General features: G+C 46.7%; 1 protein-coding gene across 2 annotated transcripts in view; it reads right to left on the reverse strand.

Moving 5' to 3' along the window:
- CLHC1 (clathrin heavy chain linker domain containing 1) overlaps positions 1 to 17308 on the reverse strand; it is a 183562-nt gene that overhangs the window by 130241 nt on the left and 36013 nt on the right. For both annotated transcript variants that reach the window (XM_029593450.1, XM_029593451.1), the window contains one exon: positions 7634 to 7767. In XM_029593450.1, the coding sequence (XP_029449310.1) occupies positions 7634 to 7767 (134 nt within the window). The remainder of the gene's footprint in view (positions 1 to 7633; positions 7768 to 17308) is intronic.

The following is a 17308-nucleotide window of genomic DNA, read 5'->3' on the forward strand; positions in this document are numbered from 1 at the left end:
CATGTAAGAACCTTGTATAGGGTAAGTATGTAACAAGTGCTTGTAACTCACTAACCCTTCTAGCAGATGTAATAGCTATTAAGAAGAGAACTTTCCATGTAAGAAATTTAATATCGCAGGAATCCATGGGTTCAAAATGAGAACGCATGAGTCTTGTTAGTACTACATTAAGGTCCCATTCTGTGACTGGTGGCCTTAACGGGGGTTTAAGGTGAATTAAACCTCTCATAAATCTAATGACAAGGGGTTGCGCTGATATCGGTGCATCCCCTATTGTATGATGGTAAGCTGAGATAGCCCTTAAATGTACCCTTACTGACGTGGTCTGGAGACCAGAGTCTGAAAGGTGCCAGAGATAGTCTAATAAAGATGATGTGGGGCAGGAAAACGGGTCAATACCTTTCTGTGCACACCACATGGTGAATCGTTTTCACTTAGACTGATAGGTTTTTCTTGTGGAAGGTTTACGTGGAGCTACAAGAACTTGAGTGATATTAGCTGAAAGATTGAATGGTTGCAGGATCAAGCTTTCAACATCCAGGCTGTTAGAGATAGGGATTGAAGGTTGGGATGATGCAACCTGCCCTGATCCTGAGTTATGAGGTGGGAGCTGTACCCAGGCGAATTGGCTGTCTGATCGAGAGGTCGAGAAGTATGGGAAACCATACTTGTCAAGGCCAATATGGGGCTATGAGTATCATTGACCCTTTGTCCTGTTGCAGCTTCACTAGAGTTTTGGTTATTAACAGTATCCGGGGATACGCGTATAGAAGACCTGAATTCCAGGGATGAGCAAAGGCATCCTTAGCTAACTGGTTTCTCTGTGCAGGGATCAGAATCTGTCCACTTTGTGATTCAGCTCGGATGCAAAGAGGTCCACTGTTGGTTGACCCCAACGTTGAAATATGCTGGTCGTTACTAAAGGATCCATGGACCATTCGTGAGGTTGGAACTGATGACTGAGGCAGTCTGCAACTACATTGTGAATGCCCGCTAGATAAGTGGCCCAGAGAAACAAGGAATGTGTCAGGGCCCAGTCCCAAATCTATGTGGTTTCTTGACAAAGGAGATACGAGCTCGTACCTCCTTGTTTGTTCAGGTACCACATAGCTACTGTGTTGTCCGTCTGCATAAGAACAGTCTTGTATGAAAGGCAGTCCTTGAACGCATATAGAGCATAACGTATAGCTCGAAGCTCTAGGAAATTGATTTGAAATGTTGCTTCGAGTTTTGTCCAAGTACCTTGAGTTTGGAGATTGCCTATGTGTGCTCCCCAACCTAAGGTGGATGCATCTGTAGTTAAAGTTACTTGTGGAACTGGTTGTTGGAAGGGTAGACCTTTGAGCAAGTTGTTCGTGTTCGCCCACCAGAGAAGAGGTGAACGTAACTGGTGGGTTATTTGTATTGGAGACGATAGTGGTTGAATGGCTTGGATCCACTGTGATCTTAAAGTCCATTGTGTTATTCTTATGGCTAATCTGGCCATGGGAGTGACATGAACTGTAGAAGCCCTGTGGCCCAGCAGAGTTAGAAACTGTTGGGCTGTTGCAATGTCCCTTGTGCACAGAGATCGCGCTAATGTGGAGAGTGTCTCTGCGCGGTCCTTTGGGAGGAAGGCTGTTGATATTGATGTGTTCAACTCTGCTCCGATGAACTGCAGTAGGCGAGATGGCGTGAGGTGGGATTTTTGGTAATTGATTAGAAATCCCAACAAGTGGTATAGGTTGATTGTGAGCTTGAGAGAGTTGAGAGCTCCTTGTTTTGACTGGTCTTTGATGAGCCAGTCATCTAGGTAAGGGAAGACATTTATTTATTTATTTATTTATTTATTTATTTAAAGTTTCTTACTATACCGACATTCGTTAGAAACATCATATCGGTTTACATTAAAACATAACAGTAGCAAGAAAATGCTTTACAATAAACACATTGAAAATTAAAACAAGAGGTTGTGGCTTTACAGAACACACAGCTATATTAAAAACAGTGCCAGGCACTTTGTGAATACTCGGGGTGCTGAGGCAAGCCCGAATGGAAGAACCCAGTATTGAAAATGTTGATGCCTCACTAGGAAGCGCAGAAATTTGCGATGAGGAGGGAATATTGGAATGTGAGCGTAAGCGTCTTGAAGATCCAGAGAACAGAGCCAATCTCCTGTTTGAAGAAGGGGAAGCCTGGTGCCTTAGGAGACCATTCTGAACTTCTCTTTCCGTAGAAATTTGTTGAGATTTCGGAGGTCTAGGATGGGTCACAGGCCTCCTGTTTTCCTTGGAATGAGGAAATAGCGGGAGTAGAATCCTCTGCCCTGCTGAGGTCCGGGAACTGGTTCCACAGCCCTGGCTCTCAGAAGGGTGGATAATTCTGCTTGTAGAAGAGTAATATGATCTTTGTGTATCCCAAGAGATTTTGGTGGAGAGTCTTTTGGTACTGTGAGAAAATCCAGATGGTAACCTTGTGTTATAATTGATAGTACCCATTGATCTGTTGTGATGTTTGACCAATGGGGCTGAAAGAAAGAGACCCAACCTCCCACTGGTAACTCTGGGATCGGGTTGGTGGAGTGGCTGCTGTCCTCTGGCAGGTTTTCAAAACCCTGATCATGGGCCTGTCTGAGGAGGAGGCTGAGGCCTGGAAGCTCTCGGTTGTCTAGGCTGAGATCTCTGCACTGGTCTGGATGCACTACCACGGGGTGCTGGTGGGTAGCACCTACATGATCTGTAGTAGGGCTTCCTGGTGTCTTTCCTCACTGACCGATGTGTGGCAGATGAGGTGTCCTGTGGGATAGCAGAGAGTTGAAGCAGAGTTTCAGTGTGCTCTTTTAACTGTGCTACTGCATCTTGAACCCTTGTTCCAAAAAGGTTATCACCAGCACAAGTTAGATCCACTAGTTTTCTTGAACTTCAGGCCTGAGGTCAGAAGCTTTGAGCCAGGCCCAGCGATGTGCACTGATTCCAGAAGCAGCTGCTTTTGAAGAGGTTTCAAAACTGTCATAGGCAGCACGTACTTCATGCTTTCTTGCCTCTAGACCCTTGTGGATGATCTCATTTGCTGAGTCCTGGTATTGTTGTGGTAAAGACTCAGCAAGCTGTTGCATTTGTTTCCAGAGGTTACGTTGATACTGAGTCATATACAATTGATATGATGCTATCCTGGAGACCAGCACTGAACCTTGGAAAACATTTCTTCCTAGAGTGTCTAAGAACTTTTGTTCTTTGCCAGGAGGAGTCGATGAATGAGGGCATATTCACTTTGACTTTTTCTGAGCAGCTTCAACCACCACAGATTGGTGTGGCAGTTGGGCCCTCTGATAACCAGGGATGTGCTGCACCAGATATGTAGTATCCATTCTTTTGTTCACCGGTGGTACTGAACATGGGTGTTCCCACAATCTGTGTTGCAGGTCCACCAGGACTTCATGTACTGGGATTGCTAGTACCTCCTTAGGAGGGTCCACAAACTGCAGAACCTCTAAGGTCTTCTGCCTGGTATCTTTTTCTGATACTAGTTAAAAAGGAATACTATCAGCCATCTCCTTTATAAAGTTGGTAAAAGAGAGGTCCTCTGGAGGTGACTTTTTCCTATCTTCAGGTGGGGATGGCTCAGACATGAAGTCCTATGAAGAAGTGTTGGTGTCTCTGTCATCCCACGTATCCGATGCAGGATGTCGTGGAGGAGAAGCATGAGGAACAAAAGGAGGCATCGATGGCATCAGTGGCTTTTGTGGAGGCATCGATGGAGGAAATAAAGACATCGATGGATATATCGGGATTCTCGGTCAAGGAATTCCGGAGGGCCCTGGTATAGGGGTCAGATGGCGGAGAACCCCCCGAGGCATCGTCGTCACCAATGGGAATTGGAGTTTTAGGTGCCAATGGTTGTACTGGAAGAGCTCCGATGAGGGCATCGAGCTTCGACAGAATTGGTTGAAAAACTGAGAGGTCCGGCATCGGCATCGGAGTAGGTATCGGCATCGGAGCAGGCATAGGCATCGGCATCAGTGACGGCACCAGCATCAGTGATGGCACCGGTGATAGCACCGGCACGGGCATCGGCTCCAGCGGTGTCGATGGTCAAAGATCCCGGAGAGCTTCTTTCACTGCCTGGCGGATAAAACCGTCCAGTTCCTCCCTTATAGCTTGTGAGGTCAGAGCAGCTATAGGTGGAGGCAGAGAAGGTGTAATCGGCACTTCCACAGGTCCCTGTGGTGGCTCGATACCCGGCACCTTTGCAGGTGGGGATCGCCTTGGAGTAGTAGGCCTCGATGGCTCTTGTAGACGAGACCTCTTCGGTGATGGCTCTCTCGGCAACAGTAAGGCCTTCGGCTTCGACATCCGTCGATGCCGATGCTTTTCTTTATGTTCCGTGCTTTTCTTTTCAAGCACGGATGTCAATTTTACCGATGCCCCAGACGGAGTTGGTGATAGTCGGTCTCTGGAGATGTCAGTGCGATGTTTTCGAATGACTAACCTTTTAGGCGCTCCAGCCAGAGATGATTGAGTTGACGTCGACACCGATGGAATACGTTGAATATGGAAGAGATGTTCCATCTTCTTTTGTCGGGCTCTCCTGCCCTTGGCAGTCATCTCAGCACATTGAGGGCAGGAAGAAACATCGTGAGACTCTCCCAAGCACAGAACACACTCGATGATATCGAGGTGTTTGGTGGATTCTCAGGGACAACAGTGATGGTATCTCCTGCGGGGAAGAGCCCCGTAGGGAACTGAAGCACCGGGCTAGACTCAAATGCACAAACACAGAAAATATATCTTTTATTATATAGCTAGTGTGGTCCACTAGAGGTGGCAGTAGAGAGTAGATTAGATAGCAACAGTCTGTGATCCTTGGCATAGGAGACCCATCCCACAATGGTGGTGTAAGGCCCCTTAGCAGATGTCCAGTAAGGCACTGTAGGAGAGGCAGACTGGCAGATGTTATAACACACTCCCTGGTAGCTGAGTAGATAGAATTCCCAGTGAGCAGTAGAGAGAGTATAGGTATTAACAGTCTGTAATCCTCGGCAGAGGAGACCCATTCCACAATGGTGGTGTAGGGCCCGATGCAGATGAGCAGCGAGGAGCTGTAGATGGACAGACTGGGAGAAGTTGTACTCACTCTCTATAGCTGATAGGTAGTGTTCCAGCAGGTTGAAAAATTGGTAGCAGGCACCAAGATAGACACACAGGCCCCTAAATTTAGGATAGGCACCTGGAAATAAGCAAAGGGCCCCTGAGGAGCAGGTACCCAGATTAGTAGAACCCTGGAGGGTGAAGGTGGCTTCCAGCAGAGTAGAAGCGGCAGAGCAGCTTTAGACCGGAACGAATCCAATCTGTTGCAAACTCGGCGAGAGTCAACAAATGGACAATCTTTTGAATACGGAAGCAGTGACATCACTCGAGGGGGATGCCCACGAGGTTTGCGCCAACACTGCTACAAGACGTGAGGCATGCGCACGTGCCCTAGGAGGCCTCAGGTCAACATGGCGGGATGCCGTGCCAGAGCCGCTCCGGGGAAGCCGGAGAGTGCGGCAAGGAGACGCTACGGACGCCATTCTCCTGAGGCTGGTGGAGAAGGCTGAAATAGAGGTGAGGTATGTCTGGCTAAGCCGTCTGAGACCGACGGATGCAACATGGTGACAGACATTGTGCGAGGGCACTTCAGGCATTTTTTGAAGCCCTTTGTCATAATGAAGGCCAGACAGCCGTCGAAGGCATTCTGACATAAAAATTCTTTTAACCCAGTCGAAATGGGAAAAAACTGTACTCACCTGCCAGTGGAGACAGGGAGACCCCTATGTAGGGGATGAAATGAGAAATTGTTTAAACTTTTTCTCTCAAAATTGATGTGTGAGGAAGTCACACAGGGCTCCTTCACCACGATGCTAACTACAGCGCGGAAAAACAAAGACTGAAGGGAGAACCTTGTGGCTCGAGGGATCATGGCATGCTGGGCATGCTCAGTGGGCTCAGTATACCAGTCAAAAGTTTCTAGAAACTTTGACAGAATGTTTTCCGTGACGTCATCCACACGTGAGGACTATCATCCTGCTTGTCCTGGGATAATCTCTATTTCTTCTTTCTAGATCCATGATGGGGGAATCCCCTTGAAGCAAGCAGCTCTCTTTGCTTCAGATAGGAAGGAAGTGCAGCCAAAACTTTTTCCTGGAATGTGAACTCAAAGTCTTTTATCCCTAACTGAATTTAACACTGGAGTTTCTCCTTGCAGCAGATTACGCATGGAGAGTATGGAAGGAAGGTCCTCCCTAACCTACATAGCTCCAGACACAGGGTTCCCTGTGCCCTGAGGCCAGGTGATGTAAGGCTTTCACAAGGCTCCTACCACTTGAACTCTTAAAACCCAAAAAATAGTCCCAGAGGGAAAATCCTAACCAGCCAGTGACTGGAATGGTAGAGGACACCCCTCCCGACCGTGATCAGGACCTCCAGGCAGTGTTTGCCTGGCTTCTCTGATTTGGCCTGAAAAAAACAACTCAAGCAAACTCCCTTTCTATCTCCTGACTCTCAGCAAACTAAAGGGACTGTCTCCCAAGCTCTCTGTAGGAAGCTGCGATAAAGAATCTCAGAGGGATGGCTCTTCCAGACCCCTCAAAGAGAGGGGCTGCATTTGAATGGTAACTTTCCACTCATCTGCACTCTCTCTAGCTGAACTAAAGGCTCACCCAGGTCTCAATGGTGACGTAACTGTAGGGTCCGTCACATTATTATAATGAAAGGAGTATGAAGCTAGACAATGTAGCTAAAATTGCAGAGGTGCAAAACTTAAACAGATGGTCAAGAATAAAAGTATTCCCCAACACCAAAGCACATGGATCTTAGTACAGTAATGGAGAACAAAAGATTAAACAAAAGTAAAACCAGGATTGGAAAGATCCAGAGTTATCAATGTAATGTTGATATCATTTCAGTAGGTGAGTGATAATGAAGACCTAACATCATTGAGAAAATCAGAGAATCCCCACCTGTGGAAAGAAGAATGTCATTGCCAACAGGGATGAAAGCTGATTTAAATCTGTTTGTGGGCAAACAAGTTAAAAAGAGAAGAAAGTTGTGATGCTGTCATTGTTAAAGTCAATTTTTGTCCAGAATCAAAGAAGACAATTATTTATCTCATTTGTTATTAGTTACTGAAATGTGCAAGATTTAAAAGTTTTCATTCAAAAGAAAAAAATCTCAGAGGGGGTCAATATTCAAATGGTTTGTCTGGCTAAGTACGGGACTGTGGGTTTTAAATTTCTCACCGCTCTGATCACCTCCAAATTAACCAGCTAACTGTATAGCCAGATAAAAGCCAGGTAAATTGAAAGTATTCTGGGGGCATTCCTGGGCAGAATTAAGTTAGCTGGATAACTTATTCAGCTAAATCCAATATTCAGAGTTTGCCAGATAACTTATCTAGCTAAGTTTAGTTTTGTCAGAGAGTCCTAAAGTTAGCTGGATACATTTATCAGGCAACTAGGACTTTAACCAGCTATATTCAGCAGAGTGCTTAATTGGCAGCACACCGCTAAATAACCATGACAATTTATTTGGCTAACTTTAGCTGGATAAATTGTTCTCTTGATATGCTGATGAATATTGTCCTCAGACCATTTTATCAGCAAGTTTTAATAGAATACCTGGGATAGGTCTTTCAAGATGTACTACTTTTCTTTTTAAAATGTTATCTTCACGTTGAGTAAAAGACTTCACATGTCGTAGGTCCTGCAGCTCTTTTTGTAGCTTACTGGAATCCTTTTCAATAATTTGTATTCTAAAAAAGAAACAGATGTAAGTAGTCATTGTCACACCTTCTCCTTTAAATTCCTCTTTCTATCCTATGCTTTATATCTGCAGCATTTAAGGTTATCAACAGTTAAGGAATGCAAACAGTGCAGCAAACTTATCATGATAATAGCTGCCAAGCTCTGTTATTCTGCTGACCTTTAAAAAGTGAGGCGTTGACTCAGCCCAGTGGATCAGTGGCAGTCCACCATGTGGCGGGATCTATGTTCAGTTCCCGGTTAAGGTCTCCACTTCCCAGATCAGTTGGGGTTGGAGATGCTGTGGAAACAGCACCAACAGCCCCTGCTGGGGAAGTAGTCAGTCACTGTGCAATAGCAGCACCTAAATGGCCAGATAGAGAGCCCATGATTACAGGATTCCAGGTGGTATGGTCCCTGGACAAGGACTGTTGTTGCAATGATTGGACTAAAGTAAGGTGGGAGGGAATACAAAGGGAAAAAAACTGTTTCAGCAGCCGGTCACAGGACCGGTCCGTGACTAGCATTGCTTACCCTCCCAACATTCAGCTTCCCAATGCAGCCTAGAGGCTGCGGATCCCATTCCATCTGGTAGGATGCCGCCAGACAAGTGCCACTGCTGACCCTAGCCCAAAACATCACCATCGCTGCACACCATCCAGTTCATTAGGTGCGCATGTACATCCTTCCTTTGAAGGCCGTGTGGCAGGAACTCGCTCCAGGCGCTCTCCAATAATGTCAGCACTGCCAGGATATGTAAGTCAGGGTCCCACATCCCTTCCTTGCCTCAGCAACGGGTCTTCTGCCTAGTAGCAGGGCATTTTGCCACATTGTTCCAATGTTCCTGATTCCTGCCTTGTCCTCCCAGTCTTGTCTTGCCTGCCTTGTCTTCTTCAGCTTTCCTCATCCAGCTTTCCTTGCCCAGCCTTGTCTTCGTCCTTACTTGGCCTGACCCTTTGGATCCTGACCTCTTGCTTGGACCTGACCACAATTTCCTGCCACTTGGACCTGGCTTCTTGCCTGAAGATCCAGATTGTTCTGCTATAGGGTGCATTTGCTAGCTGCTGGTGTAGGTCTCGTGGATTTGCTCATCATCAGATTTTTGATATTGAGGAAGTGGCCAGAGTGTAATTCTAAAAATTACACTCTGGCCACTGGGACATTTTGTACTCATTCGTCATAGTGTATCTGGATGATATATTAATCTTCTCCAAGATCTGAAGTCTCATCGTTCCCACTTTCAACTAGTCCTCCAGCGCCTCAGAGACCACCATCTCCATGCTAAATTGGAGAAGTGCATTTTTGAGCAGCCCAGTATCCCCTTCCTAGGCTATATCATCTCTAGCCACGGGTTCACCATGGACCCCGATAAATTCCAGGGTATTTGAGATTGGCCTCAACCAGTGGGCCTCCGAGCCCTACAAAGATTCCTTGGATTTACCAATTACTATCGAAACTTCATCACCTATTACTCCACGCTGGCCACTCCACTCACTGCTATGACAAGGAAGGGATGTGATCCTCGAGTGTGGAGTCCCAAGGCCTAATCAGCATTCCATGCCTTGAAAGAGGCCTTCTGTACTGGCTCGAGTTTACATCACCCGGACCCTAACAGCCCTTTCATAGTCGAAGTCAATGCATCTGCTATTCTAGCAGGAGCGGTCTTGAGTCAATATTCCCCCAAGGGAACCCTAGTTCCATGTTCCTTTTATTCACACAAATTTTCCTCCACAGAACAAAATTATACCATAGGGGACCACGAACTCCTAGCAGTGAAACTTGCCCTCCAGGAATGGCGTCCCTGGTTTGAAGGGGCGCAACACAGATTCACAATATTTACAGACCATAAAAATCTGGAACACTTAAAGGAGGTCCAGTTACTTAATCCTAAACAAGCCCACTGGGCCCTATGCTTTGAGCGCTTCAATTTCAAGCTCCACTATCGCCCAACGGCGAAAAATCTGCATGCAGACACGCTATCTCACTCCGTCGAGCCAGAAGACACACCCGAGACTCGCAGGAACATCATTGATCCAGCCTGCATATCTATTGCCCTCACCACCACAGTACCAGCCGGGAATACGGTGGTCCCCCACCATCTCCGTGAATGTGTAATTTGTTGGGCTCATGACGCCAAGCTGGCTGGTCAACCCGGCCGCGCCCGAAATCTCGAGATCCTCCGAAGGCACTATTGGTGGCCTGGTACGACAAAGGACTCCCGAGAATACATGGACTCCTGTCCTGTCTGCACACAGCGAAAAATCCCGACTGGCCGCCCATGGGGGCTTCTTCAACCACTTCCTGTGCCCACCGACCCCTGGTCTAGTCTTTCCACAGACTTCATCGTGGATCTGCCTCCTTCAAAAGGAAATACTGTAATCTGGGTCATAATAGACCGTTTCTCAAAAATGGCCCACTTTGTCCCCATACCTGGACTCCCATCAGCTCCAGAGCTAACGCGACTCTTCTTAACCCACGTATTTCGTTTATATGAATTACCACAAGAAATTGTCTCCAATCGTGGCCCTTAATTTGCCGCTAAATATTGGAAGTCTCTCTGTAAAAAGTTCAATATCACGTTAAACTTAACATCAGCATATCATCCGCAAGCAAATGGCCAGGCCGAGAGGACTAATCGGTCTTTGAAAACCTTTCTGCGATCATATGTCAACGACCAACAAGATGACTGGACTGACCTCCTACCATGGACAGAACTATCCCATAACACCCATATCGCCTCTGCCACGGAAGTTTCCCCCTTCGCTGTAGTCTTTGGTCGTCAACCTCGCCTACCACTGCCGGTTCCACTCAGTGTATCCTCACCTGCAGCCCAATCTACAGCACAAACCATACGTCAGCTCTGGAACCAAGTGAGGGAGCGTCTCTGCCAAGCAGCTGACCAGGCCAAACGCATCACAGATGCCCATCGTCGGACTGCACCTCTGTTCCTGCCTGGACAAAAAGTCTGGCTTAGTACTAAGCACTTCCAGCTACGGTTGCCTTCCCAACGGCTAGCTCCCAAGTTTATTGGTCCATTCCCCGCTCTTCATCGCATAGGAACAGTCACCTACCAGCTGAGACTTCCAGCTTCCATGAGGATCCACAACATGTTCCACGTGTCGCTACTCAAACCCTTGGTCCTGTCCTGGTCTTCCTGAAGGCCTCCTCCACCAATGCAACACTCAGTGGAACCTGAAAACACCTTACAAGTTAGAGAAGTCCTAGATGTCTGATGCTATCGGGGCCATTGGGAATACCTCCTTTCCTGGGAGGGCTTCAGCCAGGAAGAGAATTCATGGGAGCCCTCTCACCACATTCTCGATAAAAACTTCCTTCTAGAGTTCCATCAGCAACACCCAGAGAAACCCAGACCAGTAAAGGGGAGGCCTAGAAGGGGGGGTACTATTGCGCGTCCCGGCTGCATGGGTGCTGCGACCGGGTCCGCTCACCTCGCGCTGCCCTCTACTAGCTCCAGTCTTGCCGCTGCTGCCAGTTCCCAACATCCACAACGCTCACCGCGGCCCTCTCCAGTTTTCTCCACGCTGCAGGCCTCACAGCGGAGCTCCAATTGGGGCTCCACATTTTCAGCCACCTCGGCCCCGCCCCTAGGCAGGCGCGCGCGGCTGACATCCTCAGATTTAAAGGGCCAAGCCCGGGAAACCTGGCTCGGACGCACCCCGATGACATCACGTAGCCCTAGCATAAATGGCGAGGCCCTGTCCCCAGGACCTCGCCTTGGCAATCAGTTCGACACCGTGAACTAGTTTGCCTATCCTGTGTCCCAGCATTTCCTTGTTCCAGCGTCTCCTTGTTCCTGTGTCCTTACTCAGGTAGTACCTTCTCAGACGGATCTCTGGTACTGACCTCGGCCTGCCTGATTACTCTCTTTGTCTGCTGCCTGGAACTGACCACTGCCTGCCTGACTACTCTCTTTGTCTGCCGCCTGGAACTGACCCTCGCTTGCCTTTACTACTCCTCGGACTGACCTTGGGATTGATCCCTGCTTTGGCTGACCACGTCTGAATGGATACTCTGGCTCTGACCCTTGCGCTTCACTCGGACACTCTCTTCTGGCCTACCTTGATTACCAGACCGACCTGCTTGGATTCTAACCGCGGCCTTCATGGACTAGACCCGCAGGCGTTGCCTGTCTCGCCCAGAGAGCCTTCTTGAACTGTTACTTCCCTGAGGTCTCCGGAGCTTCCAGTTCGGGTCTGGTCCATCCTCTCTATATGCCCAGCATTACTTTAAAAATCTACCCCACTGTGAACATCTTCGACAAGGAGTTGATCAGGCAATTCCATGCTTCACATCCTAGGAAGCCGAAACCCCCGGGGAGGGGTCCTAAGAAGGGGGGTACTGTTATGCCCGTCGGGTGCAGATGGCTGCGGCCGCTGTTGTTCACCTCTTTCTTTACTTCTCTGACTCCATGGGGTAGACTGGCAGCCTATGCCAGCAGCCGACGGCCCACCTTCAGTTCCCAGGTCTCCCGGAGCGGCACAGGCGCCGCTGATCACCATCTTGCCGGAGTTCCATAGGCGCGCCGCGTGCGCACGGGCCTGTCTTAAACATGTCTTGGCGGGAACCTCAGGGGCATCCCCTCCGGATGACATCTCTCCTCCAGGATACTTAAACCAGCTGGCCCTGCTTACCGATGTCTTGGCAAAGACTTCCATCCTTGCTGATACCGCTCCGCTTGCTGTTCCAGTTTCTACTTCTTGGCATAAGACAAATCGGGTACCCGCTCCTTGGGGGCCCTTCTCTGACTTCGGCTATCCGCTCCTCGGAGGGCCTGTCACCTGGAACTCTGCTTGCCCCTCTCCCTGGTGCTTCCCTGGAACCATCGCTACTCTATTCGTGAGTACTCCGCTCTGCAGACTACTTCCTGTTCTACCAAGGACCTCGCTGGTGTACCCTGCTTGCGGACCACTACCAACTCAACTGAGGACCTTAACCGGTGTACCCTGCGCTGCAGGCCTGTACCATCTCTACTTGGACCTTATTGGTGAACCCTGCTCTGCAGACCGCTACCATAGCTATTAAGGACCTTCTCCGGTGTACTCCGCTTCGCGGATCATTACCATCTCTGCTAGGAACTCATCGGAGTACCCCGCTCTGTGGATCACTACCGACTCTACTGAGAACCTTCTTCAAGGTACCCCGCCTCACGAGCTACTGTCATCGCTACTGGAGACCTCTTCAGTGTACCTCGCTTCCACGGACCATTACCTACTCTACTGAGATACTCCCTCTGGTGTTCTCTGTTCACCGACCCTTATCTCCGGGTCTGTGGGACCTCCTCTTTGGCATTCCTGCTCCATGGGTAGTGCCGCTCTATCTCTTTAATAAAGACTCTAGTTCTCCCTGTGTCTGACATCAGCTGAGATCTTGCCTCCCAACGGTGAGGCTTACAGGGCTCCTCTCTGTAGGCGGTACCACCTCTCACCTCGGCCCAGGGCCCACATACGTACTAAGCATAACAAATGGGTTCTGCATTAAAAGTAACTACCCAGGTAAAGGATCTTGGAGTCAGTGTATATGTTGAAATTCTCATCTTTGTGCACAGCAGCAGTCAAAAAAGCAAAAAGAATGCTAGGAATTATTCAGAAAGGAATGGAGATTAGAACAGAGAACATCCTAAGGCCTCTCCATTTATTTATTTATTTATTTATTTATTTATTTAAGGCTTTTCTTTACCGACATTCGTCAGGGACATCATGACGGTTTACATCAAACCAGGGAGAGGCTAGATGGCAATGATGATATTGGACTATAATTTCAGAATTCAGAGATATTTGAATTGTTTTCTGGGGGGCATTAGCCTGACCGAAGCCTGTTTTTAATATATTTATTTTATTTATTTCACCATTTTCTACTCCATTAATTCCAACATGCTCAAAATGGATTATAGAAAACATACACAATAATGACTTAATACATAAAATAATTCAAACATTAATAAATACACATTACAAAAAATTACAATAAACATTACAATAACATCCATAAAATTATCATTCATAGACCTGACTAAATAAGACTGCTTTTACTTTCTTACAAAACCTCACATAATCCTTCTCACTACGTACATCATATGGTAAGGAATTCCATAATTGAGGCACTACAATGGAAAATGCATTATTCCTTATTTCCTATAATTTAAATATAGAAAAGAAAGGAACATAAGAACATAAGACTTGCTATACTTGTCTATCAAGCCCAGTATCCTGTTTCCAACAGTGGCCAATTCAAGTCACAAGTACCTGGCAAGAACCCAAATACTAAATAAATCTCAACCTACTGTTGCTTATTAATGAATAGCAGTTTATGGATTTTTCCTCTAGGAACTTATCTAAACCTTTTTTAAACCCAGTTACACTAACTGCTGTAACCACATCCTCTGGCATGAATTCCAGAGCTTAACTATGCGCTGAGTGAAAAATAATTTTCTTCAATTTGTTTTAAATGAGCTATTTGCTAAATTCATAGAGTGCCCCCTAGTTGTTCTATTATCTGAGAGAGTAAATAACAGATTTACATTAACTTTTTCAAGCCTTTCATGATTTTGTAGGCCTCTATCATATCCCCCTTCAGTCGTCTCTTCTCCAAACTGAACAGCCAAAACTCCCTTAGCCTTACCTTATAGGGCAGCTGTTCCATGTCACTTATCATTTTGGTCGCCCATCTCTGCACTTTCTCCACTGCAACTATATCTTTTTTGAGATGCAACGACCAGAATTGCACACAATATTCAAGATGCAGTCTCACCATGGAGCGATACAGAGGCATTATGACATCCATCATTTTATTTGCCATTCCGTTCTTAATAATTCCTAATATTCTGTTTGCTTTTTTGATCACCACAGCACACTGAGCCAACGATTTCAATGTATTATCCACTATGATGCCTAGTTCTCTTTCCTGGATGATAACTCGTAATATAGAACTTAACATTGTGAAACTACAGCAAGGGTTATTATTTCCCTATGTGCATCACTTTGCACTTTTTCACATTAAATTTAATCTGCCATTTGGAAGCCCGATCTTCCAGTCTCACAAGGTCCTCCTGCAATTTATCACAATCCGCTTGAGATTTAACTACTCAACATAATTTTGTGTCATCCGTAAATTTGATCACTTCACTCGTTATATCCCTTTCCAGATCATTTATAAATCTATTAAAAACTGGTCCAAGTACAGATCCTTGAGGCACTCTACTGTGTACCTTTTTTCACTATGAAAACAGACCATTTATTCCAACACTCTGTTTCCTATCTTTTAACCAGCTTGCAATCCACAAATGACTTTTTAGTTTTCTTAGAAGCCTCTCATGCAGGACTTTGTCAATCGCCTTCTGAAAATCCAAATACACCACATCTACTTTTTCACCTTTGTCCACATGTTTATTCACCTCTTCAAAAATATGTAGGAGATTTGTGAGGCAAGATTTCCCTTGGGTAAATCCATGCTGGCTCTGTCCCATTAAACCATGTCTGTCTAAATGTTTTGTGATTTTATTCTTTATAACAGTTTCCACGATTTTTCCTGGCACTGAAGTCAGGCTCAGCGGTCTATAGTTTCCCGGATCACCCCTGGAGCCCTTTTTAAATATCGGTGTTATATTGGCCATCTTCCAATCTTCAGGTTCAATGGATAATTTTAATGATAGATTACAAATTAATTGAAATACTCTGAAATTTCATTTTTTAGTTCTTTCAGAACCCTGGGGTGAATGCCATCCGGTCCAGGTGATTTACTACTCTTCAGTTTGCCAATGTGGCCAACTACATCTTCCAGGTACATCGTGATTTGGTTCAGTTCATTTGAATTATCACCCTTGAAAACCATCTCCAGAACGGGTATATCCCTAACATCCTCTTCAGTAAACACCAAAGCAAATAAATCATTTAATCTTTCCAGAATGGTCTTGTCTTCCCTAAGTGCTCCTTTAACCTCTCGATCATCTAACATCCAACCGACTCCCTCGCAGGCTTTCTGCTTCTGATATATTTTTAAAAGTTTTTATTGTGAGTTTTTGTTATAGTTCTGGCAGTGGACTCTTGGTCCGAGGTAGAGTCAGCACTACCTAGGATAGTAAACCCTCTTAGGTCCCTACTGTCGGAAGGCGAGGCCTGGTGATGTAGACATGGAATGAAGACTTCACCCTGGAAGCTCGCGATTCCCCCAGGAGGAGCCCGTAGGAACCCGACCACTGGGACTTAGGAGACTCCCTGGAGACCGAAGAATATCTGGATGCAGGCGCCTCCTGCAGGTCGTGTAATACAGATAGCTGGCGCCTCCAGCAGGTCGAAGTCGATTCAAGTGTAGCTATCTGGAGAATGGTCCGAAGTTGGTCCGAGGGACTAAGCCAGGAGAATGGTCAGAAGCCGGTCCAGGGGTCAAAGCCAGAGAATGGTCAGAATCCGGTTCAGGGGTCGAAGCCAGAGAATGGTCGGAATCCGGTCCTGGGGTCGAAGCCAGAGAATGGTCGGAAGCCAGTCCAGGAGTCGAAGCCAGAAAATGGTCGGAAGCCGGTCAAGGGGTCGAAACCAGAGAATGATTGGAAGCCGGTCCAGGGGTCGAAGCCAGAAGAATGGTCGGAAGCCGGTCCAGGGGTCGAAGCCAGAGAATTCTGTCCAACGAGGGGAGAACCAGGAACAAGGACCAGAAGAACAGGAACCAGACGAGCAGACTGCAGACCAAGAACTCAAGGCACAGGAACACACAGGACCAAGAGCCAAGATACCAAGGCAAGGTCTGCTCCTCAGACCTTGCCTTAAATACATTTCCTGTCATGGCCCCTTTAAATTACTTCAGCAGCCACACGCGCGGCTCTAGGAGGCCCAGCAGGGGCGGAGTCAGCAGAACGGCAGCCATCTTAGAAGCGGCACAGCCGCGAAGAGAATCTCAGCGGCGGCTGCCGGCTCCTGCAGGCGTCCGAGGAAGGGCCCAACGCCACGGGTGAGTGACCAGCCCCGGTCGCGGACCGCCCCAGACGGCGGCCGTAACAGTTTTTGCCTTTACAGCCAATTTCTTTTCAAATTCTCTCTTAGCCTGTCTTCAGTGTCTTACATTTAACTTGCCAATGCTTAATCCTATTTTCTTCTGATGGATCCTTCTTCCAATTTTTGGATAAAATAGCCTCTTTCACCTCACTTTTTAGCCATGCTGGCAATCGTTTGACCTTCTTTCCACCTTTTTAATGCGAGGAATACATATGGACTGTGCTTCTAATAAATTTTGATTCTGTGATCTAAAAGACCGTGATGGAACATATTTAGTCAATCTAAATTTTGAACAAAAATCTTCATTATATAGTGCTTTATGAGTTAACAATAACACTTCAAATTTAATCCTTACAAGTGACACTAGTACCTCAAGTCACACAATAGATCATTCTTACAGCTGCATTTTAGACTAAATCAAGAACATGAACAAGATATTTGGGTAAACCCATATATAACAAATTACAATAGTCCAAATTACAAAGGACCAATGACTGCACTAAGGAAATCTTGAAATAACAAAAATTGACATAAAGGGAAAACTTCA

The sequence above is a fragment of the Rhinatrema bivittatum genome, chromosome 3 (genome assembly GCF_901001135.1).
Source record: "Rhinatrema bivittatum chromosome 3, aRhiBiv1.1, whole genome shotgun sequence".
Lineage (NCBI taxonomy): Eukaryota > Metazoa > Chordata > Amphibia > Gymnophiona > Rhinatrematidae > Rhinatrema > Rhinatrema bivittatum.